Here is a 19,594-nt window from a genome sequence, read left to right as displayed (position 1 = left end):
TAACATGAATTGCATTTATAACTTATGCTTAATAATTTTAATATTTTTTGTTTGGCTAAGAGGGGGAAAATAAAAATGATTTGCTTCGATATTTTTTTCAATTATAACCTTACTTAAAAGAGATATAATAATTAAATTAAATTATAGATTATAGAAAATTAATGTTGTTCATAAAATCATAATTAAAAGTGTTAACCAAAAAAAGTATAAATTAATTTGATAAAATTATTAGTTTGATTATATATTTTTAAAAATAAAAAAAATTTAATAATTATAAAAAATGTAGAAATTTAATAAGAGTTTAAATATTTTTAAAGAGTTGTAATAATTCATAAAAAATATTTTAAAAAATAATAAAACCATTTACAACAAAGTAATAAAATATTAAAAAATAGAATAATTTCAGCATATTAGTAAGAGAAATTTCAAAGAAAAAAATATTAAAATAAATAAGGATGAAAATGACATTTAAAAAATTATTATATTTTATTTCCTCTCATTTTCCTTCAAATTGGGTATTAAAAAAATTGAGAGAAAACAAGAAAAAGGAAATATATATAGGGTAAAACTATGTATTTATAAAGTAAAATTCACACAAAAAGACAAAAATACCCTTAATAAATTAAAGGAGTTTTTCAAGGTTTTTAGCATATTTTCATACTGAACTTCTAGGCCAATTTTGGGTATGTTTCTTTGGCATCGAGTTGTGAAATAAGTCTAATTTAAATCTTCTAATTCCCTTTGTAACCGTACATTATCGACCAAATCGGAGTGCTATAGCTCAAGATATTACCAAAATACAAAATCAGTGTAAGTTAGATGTCCATTTCATAAAACTTGTTAAAATTAATCTTTGCTCACTTTTTTATGATTCTCTCACCTAAATCATTCAAAATAAAATAATTAAATTTTTTTAAAAAAATTATGCTTTTATCGAATCTGATTTAAAACACGTGCTTTTAGATGTAATTAAATCGGAAATTACCTTATGTTTTTAATATTTAGTAGGAAGGGAGAGTGATTGATACCAACTTATGGGATTATAACAAATACTAGACTATTTACAGCAGAAAAAACAATACTCACTGAATCAACCATCCTCCAATAAATTGAGATAATATTTTTAATGCCAATTTTTATGTGCATGAATTATTTTTTAGTCAATGATAATATATTTTAACAAGTCCTGCTGCTTTTTTTTCATATATATATGACCTTGGGGAAAGCAATAAGGGATCCATTGGCCGTTTTTCTTGGCGTTTGGATTTTTCTTTTACGATCTCGTAGCCATTTAAACGTAGGTTTCAAGTTCTTTGTAGTTTTTCCTCAAACATGACAGCTGCATTTCAATTTTTCACTTTTTGACGAAAAATGATAGTTTGGGTCGGGTGTTTTTTGGGCGTAAATACAGGTAAAGCAGTGTACCGGCGGCAGTGATGGAAGTGGCCGTGATCGGAGGTGGGATAAAAGGGTTGCTTTCGGCCTACGTACTGGTCAAAGCCGGCGTGGACGTGGTGGTTTACGAGAAAGAAGAACAATTAGGCGGCCATGCAAAGACTGTTAACTTCGACGCCGTTGATTTAGACCTTGGCTTCTTGTTTCTCAATCCAGTAAGGCATTTTTCTTTGTTATTTATTTATTATTATTATTATTATTAAATAAGCATACAATAAAATCAAGTATTTCCTTTTTAATTATAATATCTAAAATTTATTTAAATATTAAAACTATACAAACCATTTTTCTCTTCATATTACATTATAAAAATAGTATTCTTTTTTTAAAATACAAATAATTTATCCGAGTTTACTTTCTATTCAATATTTGAAAGGATTTCGACAAAAATAATCTTATAACACGCTAAGTAATTTTATTTGTACTAACCTTAAATTCTTAATAGTATCAAACATTTTTCTTCACAAAAAAGGATTTGACAAGATATAACGTAATAATTGCTCATTTCATGTTTTAATCATGTGATTGAGAATTAATTACTTTTAAATATACTGCTCATGATAAAAAAAATTAATTTTGCATGTATTTTATTTATTTATTATTAATCCCGTAATTTAATCAATTAAATTGAGAATTAATTATTTAATTGATTTTTTGAAAATTAATTTTAGTTTAAACTTTAAACTTCATTCGATGATTTGATGGTTAAGAGTATCCACCGCTTTAAGTATGACCTGCGTTTGAGTCACATCAGTCACGTTTATTATGCAAGCTTTGCCTTACACCAACTTTACCAAATTAAAATACTACCGCACTAACCAATTTTTTTCAAAACCCAAAAGCTTTTATTTATAAGTAAATAAATAGTTTATGTGTTTTTAAAATTTTAAAATATCTAATATTTATCTTTGTATCAAATTTTTAATTAATTAAATTTAATTAAATTTTTTATTACTCATTTTAAATAGTTTTTTAAATAAATAGAAAATCATACATTTAAAAAAATTAATTTCAACAAATATTTTGTCTTCGCTTGGCCGTCCACATTTTTTTTATACTTTAGAAAAATAATGCAATTACATGCACTAACAGCGGGTTGCATTGACAAACTACAAATACTAAGAACAAATTTGATTGAGTCATTTTCTCAATGACTCATATCATCAAATCGGTCTCGTTGGTCCGATTAAAAATATTAAAAATTTAAAAAATTTGGTTCAATTGATTCAACCGATTTACAATTTAATCGGTTCAACATCATTTTTTCGATTAATTCCTTAATCGATCGATCCAATCCGATTTAATTTAAACAATTTTTATTTTAAACCTGATCAAATTAAAATAAATAAATATAATTTTAGTCAACATTTTATAAAGCCAACCCAATCCGAGTCGAAATTTATTTTTAATTTACATTATTATGTAAAATAAAATTAGAATTATTTTTATTGGGGGTACTAAGATGGCATTGAAGTACCTTTGGATTGGTTCTATCATTCAAGTGGATGTTGAAATCACCTAAAATGACAAATGCTTCCCCACTGTATTGTTGTCAAAGTTATTGGAACAGTTTTTTTTTTGGTCGGATAAAAAAGAAGTTAAATAATTAAAATCAGAATTTTTTTATTTTAATAATTTATTTAATCAAATCGGATAAATTAAACCAATTACTAATTTAGGTACAAAGACACTATCGATATTCATAATGAATTTTGATTAAATTTCGTACTTTCAACATTTTTTTTGTCAAACAAAACTTAAAGTCCAAATTTTTTTCAAAAATGTATCAAATTTCTTTATATAGTGCTTCTTTTGTGGCGGCTGATCATTGTTTTTGGTTAGTCCTGGAATTTCTTGACTTTCTTTATTTTGCTTCCTCCATTATGGACAGTAGGGCATTTTTTTCCTTTATTGTGGATAGTGATTGATAGATAGTGAAATAAAAAATATATATTGTTTTTAATTATTTTTTATAAATAAAAATTATTATTAAATTGTATTTGTACACTTGGCCCCAAGTATGGTGTACTTTCAGAGGTTGGTAATAAGTGTGGACCATTGGGTTTCAAATAGAATTAAACCCAACGTAGTATCGATCTAAAAAATATAGTCAGATAGGTTGATTTGCAAACAGTTGAATTAGGGATAGATATAAATAATTTATTTAATTAAATAGAACGAATTAGTTAAATTCGGAAATAGATGGTCAGACTGATTCAACTATTGATTCGACTTCTGAAAATCTTGATAAAATTATTAATTATTCTATGTTTATTATATATAGTACACGCATGATATAGATGAAAATTTGAATTATATAACAAATATATTTATATAAAGTTGATATAAAAACAAATAAAATTTTAATTGAGAGATTAGGGGCGAAGGTATAAATTTTTTTTAGGGGGTCAAAATAAAATTTTAAATTTTTGCGATAGTAAAAATACAATTTTACTATTTGAATAGCATATATCTTTATAAATTTTAAAGGATAAAATCAAAATTTTATCATTTTTAAGGAGGACAAAAGTATAATTTTATCTTTATTAATTTAAAATTTTTAAAAAAATTTAAAAAACTTAAATAGAAAAATTTTCATTTTAGGGGTTGGGGCCTTGCCAACCCCCTTGACTAAGCCTCTAATAAAGATTTTAAAATTTATAATGTTTAAAGTTTAAACTCCTGTATTTTTATATTTTAATCATTATTCAACTAAGTTTATGTTTGGTTCACAGATTTAATATATAGTATAAATATTTATATTATTATGAATGTAACCAGTATTAATTATTAATATTTTTAAATTATATTTATACAATTTATAGTTTGCCAGTAGAGACTTTTTTTTAATTTTTTTAAAAAATTAATTTTAATAATGAAAAAAATATATTAACCTGTCGTTTTTACCAGCTCCATTACGCATTTTAAATTATATATATATATATAAATGAATAGCTTATCTCTTTGTATTATATAAAATATTAATTATTTGGGAGGGAGCTCACATCCGTATGTGTACGGACAAATGTGAGCCGTCTCATTATTATAATAATTATAATTATTTAAAATTTAAAATATGTTTTTTAAATTTAATTAAAAATAGAAAATAAAAAATTTAGTAATTAAATAAATAATTAAAATTTCATAAAAATTAAAGAATATATTTAAAATTTATAAAAAATTCAACATTTTTTAAAAATTTCGATTTTTATTAGTTTTGAACAATTTATTCAAGGTCGGTTCACTTCTATATCTAGAGCGATTAACAGGTCCGATTCAATTCAAATAACACTTGTTAAGTTCATGTTCATGGAAACAAATGCATGGATTCTATTGTTATGAATTCAAACACTTTTTTTTAATGTTTTTGATGAAGCTATTGTATATATGTTTGTAGCATACGAAACAATGCATGAAATTTATTAGTTGTATGAAATAAAACACGACAGGCAAGATATGCAACACTATTGGATATGTTCGACAGCCTTGGTGTTGATGTAGAAACATCCGATGTTTCATTCTCTATAAGCCATGACAAAGGCAACAATGGCTATGAATGGTGCAGCCAATATGGATTTTCCAATTACTTTGCTCAAAAGAAGAAACTGTTGAACCCTTTCAATTGGCAAAGCCTCAGAGAGATCATCAAATTCGGCAATGATGTCGAAAGGTTAGCTATTGCCTCTTCCGAGTTATCTTACATTAGTACATGTTTTTATCAAATGAAAAATTTTGGACTTTGTGTGTTGCAGTTACCTTGGATCACTTGAGAACAACCCAGACATTGATCGTACTGAGACCTTGGGACAGTTTATAAACTCAAAGGGCTACTCTGAAAATTTTCAAAACACTTATCTGGTGAGTATTTTATCTCATTATTGAGGGTTTTTTTTTATATTAATTATGGGAATTAATCAATGGAAAATATTGAAATTTGAGTAGGCTCCTATATGTGGTTCAATGTGGTCAAGCTCCAAGGAAGATGTTACGAGCTTTTCAGCTTTTTCCATCCTTTCATTTTGCCGTACTCATCATTTGTACCAGGTGTTTGATTATTTTCCTAAATGCATACTACTTAGTCTTTAGATATGGCTACCATATTGTAGGCTTAATTTGCATTAGACTCTTCCTATATAAAACCCAATGTGTCGGTTTCGTTTGTTGATCTTTTTGTTTTCCTTTTCCATCTTCAGCTATTTGGGCAGCCACAGTGGTTGACTATCAAAGGGCACTCACATTTTGTTAAAAGGGTGAGCATTTTTCTAGTTTCCTAAACTCTCCACTTAAGGTTCTATTGATGTAAGCTAATTAAAAGTATAATCCAAATTCGATGAAATTAGGTTAGGGAAGTGCTGGAGACTAAAGGTTGTCAATTTAAACTCCGTTGTGAAGTACAATCTGTTTTGCCCGTTGATAATGGTAAGTGTTTGCCTTGAAAACAGTCCATCGTTCAATATTTACCAGGAAAAATGTGACGTTTTTCATATCAGAGATTTTACAGACCTCAAAAGATAGTTGTGTATAAATGGATGGACAGGTACCGCCATGGTCTGTGGAGATGGTTTCCAAGAAACTTACAATGGATGCATAATGGCTGTTGATGCTCCCACTGCCCTAAAATTATTAGGAAACCAAGCAACATTTGAAGAAACAAGAGTACTGGGTGCTTTCCAATATGCTACCAGGTACTAAAATTTGTACTCCCTCGTTGATCTATATGCCTTCGAACGTCTCAAAATTAATATGCATGTATAATCTAATCTATTTTACATGTTCTTTAGTTTATTGAAAGTGAGCTACTAAAATTCATGAAATCTAATCAATTGTTTGTGGTGGCAGTGATATTTTCCTTCACCAGGACAGTACTTTAATGCCACAAAACAAATCAGCTTGGAGTGCATTGAATTTTCTCAATAGTAGCAAAAATAATGCATTCTTAACATACTGGCTCAATGCACTACAGGTATGTCAAAAAATTAAGTTCGCTAATATTGCCTAACATCTAGGGAAGCATAGAAGATTCTTGCCAGATGCCATTTATTTCATCAGAATGACTAAAATACTTGGTTGTTTATCAAGTTATAACTTGAGTAATGCTGACTGGTTCTTATTCTTTTTTCAGAATATTGGGAAAACAAGTGAGCCATTTTTTGTGACTGTCAATCCAGACCATACCCCGAAGAATACCTTACTTAAGTGGTCAACCGGCCATGCAATTCCCTCTGTTGCTGCATCAAAAGCTTCACTTGAGCTTGGTCAGATTCAGGGAAAGAGAGGAATCTGGTTCTGTGGTGAGATTTTTCCTCATGAAATTAGTTGACATTTTGGACCAAAATTTTGGGGAAAAGTAAATTATCAAGGGATGAAACTAGCTCTTTTAGTACTCTTCTACTAGCTATAGATTAGTGAAGTATTATTGCTACTGTCATTGTGCTGAGATTTCATATTCCTTGTGTTCTAAAACCTTCGTTAGCTGTCATTATAAGATAATAAAGCATCATGTCACCTGCCTCTCATCTGAGTATCTGTTTACAATTATTTCAGGCTATGACTTCAATCAGGATGAACTAAAGGTACCTACCTAGTAATTTCTGCTTGTTTTTAACTCTTACCAATGATTCAATTTTATTTCGGCAAGATAAATTCCTTTAGTTTAGGTTGCAATGAAAGTACAAGAATCCGCAAGGCATTTTTCTAAGGTGCTCTTTTTTTCCCAGGCTGGTATGGATGCTGCACATGGTATCTTGGGAAAGCATTCTTCTGTTCCGCCCAGTCCAAAGAATATGTCACCCTCTTTACCAAAGAATATGTCACCCTCTTTCATGGAAACAACGGCACGCCTCTTTGTTACCAAATTCTTTCAACAATATATATCTATGGGCTGCGTAATGTGAGTTCTTAAATATTATCACTCAATGTTTTAAGCATTTTGTTAGTTCACTGCATGTTTTTCTACTTGAATTTGACACAATTGACCATGTGGCTATCATCAGTTTTTTAGAGGAAGGAGGCAGAATTTTCACTTTCAAAGGAAACATGGAAAAGTGTCCTCTTAAAACAGTTCTGAAAGTGCATAATCCTCAGTTTTACTGGAGGGTACACACCACACATTACTTAATCTTAATTCAATTGGTGTAGTTGTTAATATTAAACTCTATTGTCACGTTTGCTTATGAGAATTATATGTGCTTTCCCCCCAGATCATGAAAGAAGCTGATATAGGCCTTGCAGACGCATATATCCATGGAGATTTTTCTTTTCTTGATGAAAATGAAGGCCTTCTTAATCTTTTCCGGGTAAGAAAAGGTTATCAAGATCTGTTCCTATACATACAATAAATTAGGTTAGTTATAATTTAACATAATCTTCATTGATAACTTTGCAGATTCTTGTTGCCAATAAAGAGAACTCAGCTGCCTCAGGGTCGACTAAAAGAAGGTTCACTATAAGCTTGAAGAAGAATCTAGATTGCAATACTGGTAGAGTCCATAAATAAAATCGGTTTATTAAGCATGGACATCTATTTGGTTGCAGGACTTGGTGGTCGCCTGCTCTGTTAACAGCTAGTATATCATCTGCCAAGTATTTTGTGAAGCATCTCTTAAGACAAAATACTATTACACAAGCTCGTAGGAACATTTCTCGTCATTATGATCTGGTAAGTGATCATGACTCCAATTTCAACGTATTAGAACGACATATTGATTATTCAACCTCCAACATGTTATTTTTATTGCACAGTTGCAAACTCTATCCGGATAACTCTTTGTTAAGGAACTAGTTGTCTTTGTAATTTGGTGTTACCTAGTACTACCAACGTAGAAGACTATTTGCTATAGGATTTATCAAATCAAAGCTAACTAATTCCCTGCTAATTGTGTTTGCAGAGTAATGAACTTTTCTCTCTATACTTGGGCAAAATGATGCAATACTCTTCTGGAGTCTTTAGGGTCAGTATCCCAACTTCTATGATTTTTTTCTTTTAAAGTGTATGAACGAAGGACTTGTTTTCCATGTCATGTTGGGATTTTATCCTTTTCGAGATTTGTGACACTACTATTAAGTTGCTTTACAGACAGGAGAAGAACATTTGGACGTTGCACAGCGAAGAAAAATCAGTTCTCTAATTGAGAAAGTGAGAATCCATGATGGTCTAATCCGCATTCTTCATTTTCCTTTGCTATGATCATTTATTTGATTGTGTTGTTTTCTGATACATATAGACAAGGATAGAGAAATGGCATGAAGTTCTAGACATTGGGTGCGGTTGGGGAAGCTTAGCTATTGAAACTGTGAAAAGAACAGGATGCAAATATACTGGCATCACTCTATCAGAACAGCAACTGAAATATGCTCAAGAAAAAGTGAAGGAAGCTGGACTCGAGGTATCCATGTCTGAAAATGGCTTCTGTCTGCAAACTTCTTGTTCTTTTAGACTTAGTGAAAAAATAATCTGCACCTTCTTTTCCCATAGTTAACAAGTTCTTATCATCAGGATAACATCAAAATACTTCTCTGTGACTATCGCCAGTTACCTAAGGAACACCAATTTGACAGAATCATATCTGTGTAAGTTATAAATTCCCTCAGTTAACTATAATTAGTAACTAGATGTCATCTAGTTTTAACATTTTGCAATTATATTCTTTAGAGAGATGGTAGAACATGTTGGTGAAGAATATATTGAGGAATTTTACAGATGCTGTGATCAATTACTGAAAGAAGATGGACTTTTCGTTCTTCAGGTAATGTTAAAATGGTGAAAATAGTACTGTTGCCTTTGTATTAGCTTTTATAGTAACTTCAAAACTCCAATTATCTGTTCTTCATTGCTTATTTTTCTACAATATTAGGCCAAAACAATTCATTAATGTCCAAGAGTGGTCTTTTGTTTTGTATTTTTTTTTCAGTTCATATCTATCCCAGAGGAGCTTTCCAAAGAAATCCAGCAAACAGCTGGTTTTCTTAAGGAATATATATTCCCTGGTGGAACCCTGCTTTCTTTGGATAGGAATTTATCAGCCATGGCTGCTGCAACAAGATTCAGGTAGCATCAATTGTTGTTTAGACAAATCAATCATGCTTTGTCCTTTGTTCTACAACACAAATTGATCAAAGAGTATTGTGAGTGCAGTGTGGAGCATGTGGAAAACATAGGAATGAGTTATTACCACACACTGAGATGGTGGAGAAAACTTTTCCTGAAAAACACAAGGTACTTGCACATTGTGCCTATTTCGATTCGCACGGAAATCGTCTTTGGGGTTCAATGAAAACTATCATATTCTTGTTTTCCTCCTCAGCAAAGTTCTGGCTTTGGGGTTCGACGAGAAGTTCATGCGGACATGGGAATACTATTTCGATTACTGTGCTGCTGGTTTTAAGACAGGAACCCTTATAGATTACCAGGTAAAACTCCATACATATCTGTTAATGCAATGTGAATCTAAGATGTTAAAGCTAAGATATTAATCCCTTGGTGTATATGATTGCAGGTTGTATTTTCTCGAGCCGGTAATTTCGGTACACTTGGAGATCCATACAAAGGTTTCCCTTCTGCATATTCCTTCATGGATGATTGAACAAAGTGTTTGAATATATGATCACCATATAATGATTCAACCAGCTGGATCAAACTGGTACCAGTGTTTACCTAGTCCCCTGCTTTTGTTTAGTTATGGTTTTCGTTTCGTTGCGAAAAAGAAAAAAGCAAATAATGTATGTTAATAATGAAATGTTTGTATCTGGTATATCTATACTGGTTGGATTTTATGTATGGAGATCTGTTTCTTTTTAAGAATTGTTGCCTTGTTCATAACTTATGCATGACATGAATGCATGCATGCATGTATATGTCTCGAGATTTTGAGTGTTAACATAATACCGCACTCTGTTCAAAATGTCTGGATACCATTACATGACATGAATATGACTGAACTATTGATGTCCAGACCTAAATTTAAAAAAATGACATGAACATGATGACACTAAGAAGTTACAAAATACACTATTCCTTTGGACTCTAGCCCAATGGCAATGCCATTGCTTTGCATTCACCTTGTCATTTAGTTTTGGTCAAATTTTGATATCAGTCCTTATACTTGAGTAAATTTTGAGATTTAGTCAAAGTAATTAAAAAAGTATTTTTATATTTTCGATATAAAAATCCTAGTTGAATAGTTGACATTCAAGAGTGAATTCAGGAATGTTGTATCAAGAGGGTCGAGATAAAATTATAAAATTTTAGAGGGGCCAAAGCTAAAAAAAATATTGAAAAATCTTAAATTGAATTATTAATTTTTTTAAATGGCCACAAAAGCTAATTTTCCATTTAATCAAAAGCCGAAAATGACGTAAATTGAAGTATTACTTTTGAGAGGGCCCGAATTGAAAATTTTCCATTAATCAATCGCCTTTATTATGATCCAAAACAAAAAGAAATTTATTATTGAGTAATGGTAAGCAAATTTTGATGAAATATTAATGAGGTTAACGATTAAAATTAATTTTTAATTTGTTTAAGTATAAAATCTAAAATCTATAATTTTTATAAAAAATTAAAAAATTTTAAAGCTTCACATCATTATATCTTAATAGAATTCAAGTTTAGAGTTTGTTTGTTTAAAAAGAATTCAAGTTTAGAGAGTGAATCAAGAAAAATTACCAAATTTCAGAATTAATGTGAAAAATTTAAGGACTAAATTAAGAAAAATAACCAAGTTCAAGGACTAAATATCGCTTTATCCCAAAAAACCTAGTTGACCAACGTTTAAGAATCCTCTATTAAACCACCCTATAATATATAAACCCTAACTCCTCTATTTTAATTCCCTCTCCGCCACTCTCTTCCATATCCAACACTATCTCACACACACAAACACCAAAAATGGTGAGTTCTTTTTTTTTTTTCAATATCTACTAAAGTTACTATTTTTTTCCATGTTTCTTAGTCGTTTACCTGCATTTTTAATTTTTTTTTCTTTGATTGTTGCAGCCGTTTAAGAGATACGTCGAGATCGGGAGAGTGGCTCTCGTTAACTACAGCAAAGACTACGGCAAGTTGGTCGTCATCGTTGATGTCGTCGACCAGAACAGGGTATGTTTCTTTTCTTTTCCCCAGATTTTATATAGAATATGGCATTTTGCTTTTTTATCTTTTTGTAGTCAATATATAATGGGTGTTTTAAGGGGGAATTTCAATGTTTACATCATGAGTTTTAGGGTTTTTAATGGATTTTGTTCCTTAGATTGATTTTAATTTGTGGTTTTTGTTGCTCTAGAGTTTGGATAAAAATGGATTCTCAATGTTTATATTTTTATTCATGGGCGGTTGATGCAGAAATGAATCTGCCTTGTGCCATGTGCTATTTTCAAGGTTTTTAGAACCTGACCGGTGGTCGAATTAGTCAAGCGACCTGTCTGTCCGGCTTGATTGAATAAATCATTAAAAAATCATAAAAACATTAAAAATCTGGTTCAACCTCTTCGTAGCAGTTCCCGGGTCAATTGGTTCAATGTACCACTCCTGACCGCTGCCTTGGTCAGTCTGATCCGGTTCAAACAACCTTAGGTATTTTAAGACCTGTGCTAACCCTAAGTTCTTGGACTTAGGAGAGAATGGTGGATATAAGTATGTTTTAAGATTGCATGATAATTTTTCCCGTATATTTGGAGGGTCAGGACTGTGTTACCCATCTCGGATTTGAGGTGTTTGTGTCGGACAAGGATGCCTCTAGAAGAAAACTGAAACATTCGGAGAAAAACATTGGTCTAACTTTATATGGATTAGGTGTGAATGATTGTTACTGCATTCGTTGACCTGGTTAATAATGGTACATATATGCATGCCATTTTACATGATTAGCAATGTTAGCTTAGAGAAAGGATAAATGTGGAGTTTTATCTGCCAATGAGTCTAGTTGAAGTTCTATAGGTGTTATTTGGAGATGTGCGTGTAAGAAGTGACTGTATCTTTTATATGGCAGGCACTTGTTGATGCCCCGGATATGGTAAGAGGCCAAATGAACTTCAAGAGGCTTACATTGACAGATATCACAATTGACATTCCCCGTGTTCCTAAGAAGAAGACATTGATCGAAGCTATGGAGAAGGCTGGTAAGGATGACGACAGCTTTCACCAGCATTTGCAATGTCATTTCTTGAAGATATGTTTTCTTTCTTATCACTCTTATGTTAACTTGCAGATGTTAAGAACAAATGGGAAAGTAGCTCGTGGGGTAGAAAGTTGATTGTCCAGAAGAGAAGAGCATCTCTCAACGACTTCGACAGGTTCAAGCTTATGTTGGCTAAGATCAAGGTCAGTTTCTGATACACCTCCTATTGTGTCTACCCGTTTTATACCAGAGTTCTTTTCTTGAAAACACTTACTCAAAACTTCAATCGAAGCTTGACGAGCTGTAATACGGTTTTGCAGAGGTCTGGAGTCATCAAGCAAGAACTTACTAAGCTGAAAAAGGAGAATGCATCTTCAATTTGATATTGAATCATGGATTTTTGTTAGTTTTTGTCATCAAACATTCTGCAGGTTTTTCTTTTATGTAATTTTTTATTTTATTTACAAATGATTAAAAAGATTAAAGATCAGTTGAGAGATCTTTGTTTGCTATGTTACATATTTTATAGTGAGTTTAATAGCAGGATATTGCTTTGTTTGCTGCAATTTTTCTTATCAAAACTTCTGGTATTTCTTTATATTCCCTTTATAGCATAATGAAAAATAAGACACGTAAGCTGTTTAAGCTTATAAGCTTCAAAATAAAAAGTTTTCATGTATTGTTTAGACAAACTCGAGCTACTCAAGCTAGATATCGAGTTAATTATCTTACCTTAGTTTATGTGTGTATATATAAGTTTTGCTGATAATAAATATTAACCATTCATTCATTTTATTTTCCTATATATATGTATTTGTGTATATAAAAGCATGCATTTATAAAGTAATAAAACAGTGTCCAATACAACCAAGCATTTGGTTTAAATGATTAATACATGATCAAAACAAAAAGAATAAGAAACAAAGAATGAGTAACAAACAGTTACGTGTACCTTCTTTTCTTCCCTTAAAGTGATGGAAATTCCTTGTATCCTAATTTATCCATTAGCTAAATCTTTTTTTTCTAAAACCGAATACATCCGCTAATTGTTGATCCGTAATATTGCTGCAATCGCGAATCAAGATAGCCACTTTATATTTTTTCTATTCTACATTACCAAGTTTTATGAAACTAAGTTTAAGGAGGAGGTGCTGCTTCAGTGGTTTCATCAACAACTGGTTGTGGTGGTGGTTGAGTAAGTGATAATGCCGTTGAAGAAGCCGGTTTAGTTGCATGTGGACTGTACCTTTTAAGCACCCTATCTTTATTTTTGCTCCACCATTCTTCAGCTTGTGTCTCATCAAACCTTCGTTTGCTGTGAAAAGAAAAAGAATGTTGGAGTCGATATGAGGCAGTGAGATTAAGACCTCATCATGCAAATCAATAGGTGTCCATGGTACAATTCTCATGTGTATGTTCGTGTCTGTGCGATGCATGTATATGCGAAATCGAGTGAGACAAAGATGTGGAGCTATTTCAGAACTAGTTCTACATATCCAACCATGTTTACCTGCAGTAAGATTGTAAGCAAAAACAAAAATCTATAACTTGCCCTGAACCTGTCTAAAAGTACCTGAATCTAACTCGTCTGAAGATCTTCCCTCCATTTCGATGATTAACATAAGTGATGTAGACTCCAGGTTCGAATTGCTCGGTAATTTCTTTTTCTGCACCACCTCTAACCGCTGAAGCCTCGGATGATCTTGATTCGTTTTCTGAGCTATAGGTAGATGGTACAGCTGTGGTGTCCACACTATACTCCATCCTCTGATCATTTGAAGACTCCATTGAAGCTTCAGTTGTTCCATGAGTTTTTAAGAATGCTTCAGCTTGTGTATTCATAGCTTTAAGGGTTTCACTTTCAGAAACATCAGAAGGCAACTTCTCTATTATTTCCTTCAACTGTATAACAATATCGAATTGTACTATCAGTAGGTATTGTTGTAGATGGTGCCGATTTATGTCTAAAGGCAAACTGAAATGTTGAGTTAAAACCTAATGTACCTGATCTGTGATGGATTTCACAACTTCCTTGGCCTCTTTAAACTTGGATGATTCCTTTACAGCATGTGAAGCAGATTCTTGAGCATTTTTCCGTAGTTTCAGAATCTCCATGTCTTGCGTATCACATTTCTGCTTCAAACTTTTTACCTGTTATCACTCAAAAAGTAGAGAAAAAAAATTACTTTTGATGGCAAGCTGCATGGATAACACAAGCAGTGTGTATTGATCATAACAGAACAGCAAATAGGTATATCACTGGTACTTGATTTTGCAATTTTGACACTTCTTGGTTCAGAAGTTCATTTGACTTCCTCAGGCTTTCGATAACGTTCTTTGAAAATGTATTTGTACTGGAGCGTGGAGGACTTGGTCGCCTTGAGTACGGTGAACTAGATCTTGAGTTAATAGGGGACTGAGTTGGTGGTGTTGCTGGAGGAGTAGCCGGTTTAAAAGCATTTTGAAAAGCAACAAATGTACTTGGAAGTCCGACATCTCTAAGCTGTAACGTCGATGGGACTTGGGAACCTCGCATTTGAGAAGCAGCATCGAATCGAGTCCCGGGTTTACCTGTCATTATCTCAAGGTATTTGACCAGTTCTGTGTTGGGAGAGAGTAAAAGCCTGGAAGACCTTATCTCTCCTCTATCTAATCTTTCCCTGCCATCAATTGAGGGACGTGGACCAGCAGATTTTCTATTCAAATTTGACGCATTTCCAACTTCAGCAGATTTCAGTTTTATGTAGCAAGCATCGCAAACGCGATGAGGTTTTCCAGGAGTTGGAGCCAATGCTGCTTTCAATGCTTTCTTGGAACTGCAGGCATGGCAATGCACCAGTCCGCAATTGTAACAATTGTGCCTCTTTCTAGTGAAACCAAATGCCTGCCGGCAGCCAGAGCAAACTGACTGGTCAGCACCCGATACCCATTTATGGATGCATATACAGGAAGTGAAGTTTGAACCACATGATATATTTTTGACATGTCTATCCTTCAATGATTCAATCAGTGTTGGAGTTCTTCTATCTTCTATGTCACCATGTCCTAGTCTTCCATTGGCACCTCTTCCCCAAGTGAATACTTCACTTCTTGATGTCAGTACAGCAACGTGATATGCTCCGCAAGAAATTTCTTCCACGAATTCACCTACCAGTTTTTCTTGTACCAGGCATGGTAATTTTCCATCGGAACCTGGGTTGCCTAGTTGACCATATGCAGTACCCCCCATGGTAAAAACATGACCTGATGAAGTAAGTGCAACTGTAATAGTATGTCCGCAGGCTAGCTGGTGGAAGTTGTAGTCGATTAGTGAAGAGACGCAGGTTGGAAGTAGATAAGTTTCTTTATTTCCATGACCCAGCCGGTGTTTATCGCCATCACCCCAGGTGAACAACTTTCTCGATGAAATGTTAGCACCGGACTGGCCTGAAACCTCGACAATGGCTGCTGTATGCCATACCCCACATGCAACTTTAATAGTCTTTAGGCCATTCAACAGTTGAACTTCTTTTGGATATGCAGCACTTTCCCTATCTCCATGGCCCAAAACACCAAATGTTCCATCACCGAATGTAAATAGCTTGCCATTAGAAGTTGCCAGAGCTGAATGCCAAGTGCCGCATGCAATGGATAAGACTTGCAGTCCTTCTAATGCCCCAGAAACTCTCTTTGGGATCCAATGGCTAACATCGGTGCCATGGCCAAGGAGTCTAGCATTATGAGTACCATCACCCCAAGTGAATAAATCACCAGCTGTAGATACAACACATGTATGATATTCTCCGGATGCAACAAATTCCACATTAGTTACTGCCAAGAACTCAACTAATCGGGGGCGGCTAAAGTCTTTTTCAATTCCATGGCCAAGTCTGCCACCTGATTCCTCACCCCAGGTGAAAACTTCACCCTGCTTTGTTACGAGAGCAATATGTCTTACACCACAAGCTATCTGATGAACATCAAGGACTACATTTGATTCCAAGGGCTTAGGACTTAGCACATCGATTTTTGGTGAAACTGCGCTTACAGTCCCATCTGATCCGTCAGCCCAAACGTCTCCCCATACGTAAACATCACCTAATGATTCTATGTCATCTGGACCCCCAGATCCAACACTTGAACAGCTAGGAGTGCTTGAAACACTAAGTCGGAAACCATCTGCACCGCTAGATCTCACCTGCATACTTGCACGTTCTGACCCCGCATCTGAGCCCCCAAGATCTATAGACGCACTACTGCTGGCAATACTAGGGCTGAAATCTAGAGCTACACCAAATGGGCGACCATTTTGAAAGAAACTGTTTTGTAGCTGTCACAAATGATATTGAAGTCAGTCAATAAAGATACAAATCTAATGAGCACGCAACAAATATAGGCATACATTCACTAAACTCTTATAACTATAATGGCAACTCGACCTGTATACATCGTCCAAAAGACCGTATCAAATGCAATTTTTAGTTATTCTTTCCTAGAAATATGTCAGACAGATTGTTCCACTTTAAATCAAGGCAAAGCTCTCTCCTAATCGATGAATTACAGTTCTGTTATATGCATATGTATGTGGAAAGCAGAACTCACATCACTTAAATCACTTTTGGCTCGCCTATTTCGATTTTGTCCAATCAATGCCTTAAGACCTGCTAACCACACTTCAGCCTCAGCTTTGTCCTTGCAGATCTATTGAGGTAGACAACAGCAATCACTGTATTCAAATTTACCATTCAACTAATATAAAATAAATAGCAGATTACCTGATAACTGGTACTAACCAAGTCAAGAGATCTATCACCGTTATTATATAGAAGTGAAAATGACAAGTACTCCTTTTCCGGGCGCAAAAATCTTCTAAAAACAGCCTGTAGAATTTAGCAAACTGTGGTTTTAACCCTTTTTTTTCTTTTCTTTGCATTGAAATCTTAGTGATATGACATAGAAAAATAAGGCTATTTAAACTACAACATTCACCATTAACTGGGAAAAATGAAAAGCCGAAATTAAACTTACAGTTCTCTGTCCAGGAAGGATACGAGTGACAGAGCTTAATTTTAGATTCTTCTCTTCTCCATGTGATAACCATCTTAATGTCGTTTCATCCTGTTAATACAGCTAAAACTGAAATCATATATGCACTTAAGATTACTGAGAGAACTGTATATGCTTTTCTATTAATACCTGCTTTCTAAGATAACACACACCCATATGCACATGCATATATGTATATGTATTTGTATGACTTAGAGCTACATAAATGCCCCTCTTGCTTATCTATGTTACTCGAACTTATTCAAACAAATTATGTGAAGAACTTATCTATAGTTGGTCATCAAACTTAAAATGTCAGCCATCCACTAAGATAAGTTATGACCTTGATTCACACATCATCACAAGTCCAAAATGCTAAGCCCAGATGATTGTACTACAACAAAAATCCATATTATAGAACTACAAACACCTTGTAAGTATGTTACTCCGACTCTTCATTTTTTACTCGTGTCCTATGCCTATCTGAACATGAATATGGGAATATAACCTTCTAAAAATCCTCCAAATTTGTAGAAAAACATAGAACATACTAGTGCCAGAACGAACTAGTATCTAACACTTACATCCAAGTTCGAGTAACATAGAACGATAATGCATTTATTCCACAGCCAAAAGTACATTGATATATAATGAGATTGAAGAGAAAGTAACTCACCGGGGAAAGTCTAAATGCTCGAAACTTAGGTTTTCCTTTACGGCTATATTTGAGTAGTTGAGTGCCCTTTTTCAAAGTAATAATTGCCTTCAAAACAAAGGGTAAGAAATCAAAAATAAACAACACATACAAATAGATCAAAATCTTTTGGATTATTATAGAATCCTCTTACTTTCATCTAAATATAAACAAACACACATATGAGAAAGGATTTAATTATATCAATATAAATTAATTTAGCTTTAGATAGTTTTGATCATTTTTTTGTACCTTTTATATTCGCTAATCAAATTATTATATTTTATCGTCTATTCATATAAATTCAAATTGCAAGTAAATGAAGAATGTTTAAACTATTTTCAACCTTTAAACCTCTAAAAAATATTATTGATTGGTATTATAGAGATGTTTAATCAATTGTAAACTATATATACTTTGAGCATGGTTATATTATCAAATCCATATAATTTGTACTCATCATACACATAAATTTTCATATTAATCCAATATATATAGTATTTATTGAGATCATTATTCTTAGATAATATTAAAATTAGTCATTTAACATATGAAATAAAACATTCAAATTATACAAATACAAATCATACAAAAAAATTCAAAAAAATTCTAAATTAATTTTATACTAATTCCTCTCCACTATCATCAAATAATGGCATTAGTATACAAGGAGATAATATATTTATTTCCTTTCTAATTTTTTTCATAATCGGAGAATCCATAGAAGATTTTATTCAAATATCACTTGAATATGAATGTCAAATACGAATGCTTTAAAAAAAAAGGGAAATTACTTGCTCAATGTCGCGTTCAGAATTGCCATAATGAACAAGATCTGCCATTCCATTTAAAAGGAAACCGGGAAAGACGAAGGCACTCAATCATCAGGTAGTGAAATGGCGGCTCCCTTGACCTTGTCTTCATAGATGCATGTGGCCGTTCATCAAACAATCAAAATCCCCAAGTTTACTACACCTTCATCCAAAAAAAAACTCACCACTAGTCTTAGATGATCATCAATGATAATAAGAACCCTAATTTCCAAACTCAAAATACATGACCCCAATGGCATATTTATTTGAATTAGGATTTGGTTGTTGATTGATTGATGATTTGGTGTGGAAATGGATTGGAGAGAATGAGAAAAAAAACAGAGTGAGGGAGAAGTGGCGAAATGAGAGGAGAGTAAGTGGTGAAAGGGAGAGAAAGGAGACATTTTCGCTCTACTTTTCTTGCTCCCAAGTTTTCTTCTTCTAACTAACTTAACCTCCTCCAAATTTTCTTTCTCTTTCCTTTTATTTTCCAC

At 32.8% G+C, this 19,594-nt stretch overlaps 3 protein-coding genes across 5 annotated transcripts; 2 read left to right on the top strand and 1 right to left on the bottom strand.

Annotated features, from left to right (window-relative positions):
* Positions 1-1,082: 1,082 nt before the first annotated feature.
* LOC107933118 (uncharacterized) lies at positions 1,083-10,252 on the top strand. Of its 3 annotated transcripts, XM_016865268.2 has the most exons (25): positions 1,083-1,297; positions 1,412-1,610; positions 4,905-5,125; positions 5,208-5,313; positions 5,398-5,499; positions 5,649-5,705; positions 5,796-5,874; positions 5,993-6,140; positions 6,295-6,418; positions 6,578-6,746; positions 7,000-7,028; positions 7,173-7,345; positions 7,449-7,551; positions 7,656-7,751; positions 7,841-7,893; positions 7,990-8,113; positions 8,343-8,405; positions 8,531-8,590; positions 8,679-8,840; positions 8,951-9,024; positions 9,107-9,200; positions 9,366-9,502; positions 9,590-9,670; positions 9,759-9,864; positions 9,951-10,252. In XM_016865268.2, the coding sequence occupies exons 2-25, from the start codon at positions 1,437-1,439 to the stop codon at positions 10,035-10,037; spliced, it is 2,622 nt and encodes an 873-aa protein (XP_016720757.2). In that variant the 5' UTR covers positions 1,083-1,297; positions 1,412-1,436; the 3' UTR covers positions 10,038-10,252.
* Positions 10,253-11,185: 933 nt separating this feature from the next.
* LOC107933117 (60S ribosomal protein L14-1) lies at positions 11,186-13,135 on the top strand. The gene is made up of 5 exons (XM_016865267.2): positions 11,186-11,344; positions 11,450-11,551; positions 12,441-12,570; positions 12,660-12,772; positions 12,890-13,135. The coding sequence occupies exons 1-5, from the start codon at positions 11,342-11,344 to the stop codon at positions 12,950-12,952; spliced, it is 411 nt and encodes a 136-aa protein (XP_016720756.2). The 5' UTR covers positions 11,186-11,341; the 3' UTR covers positions 12,953-13,135.
* A 253-nt stretch (positions 13,136-13,388) lies between these two features.
* On the bottom strand, positions 13,389-19,594 carry LOC107933115 (PH, RCC1 and FYVE domains-containing protein 1). The gene is made up of 9 exons (XM_016865266.2): positions 19,083-19,594; positions 18,271-18,357; positions 17,577-17,666; positions 17,342-17,428; positions 17,151-17,249; positions 14,836-16,878; positions 14,574-14,720; positions 14,143-14,471; positions 13,389-13,884 (listed from the first exon to the last, which is right to left on the bottom strand). The coding sequence occupies exons 1-9, from the start codon at positions 19,128-19,130 to the stop codon at positions 13,707-13,709; spliced, it is 3,108 nt and encodes a 1,035-aa protein (XP_016720755.2). The 5' UTR covers positions 19,131-19,594; the 3' UTR covers positions 13,389-13,706.

Source organism: Gossypium hirsutum, chromosome A01, assembly GCF_007990345.1.
Source record: "Gossypium hirsutum isolate 1008001.06 chromosome A01, Gossypium_hirsutum_v2.1, whole genome shotgun sequence".
In the NCBI taxonomy this organism is placed as follows: domain Eukaryota; kingdom Viridiplantae; phylum Streptophyta; class Magnoliopsida; order Malvales; family Malvaceae; genus Gossypium; species Gossypium hirsutum.
This window is presented reverse-complemented; position numbering and strand designations above follow the sequence as displayed.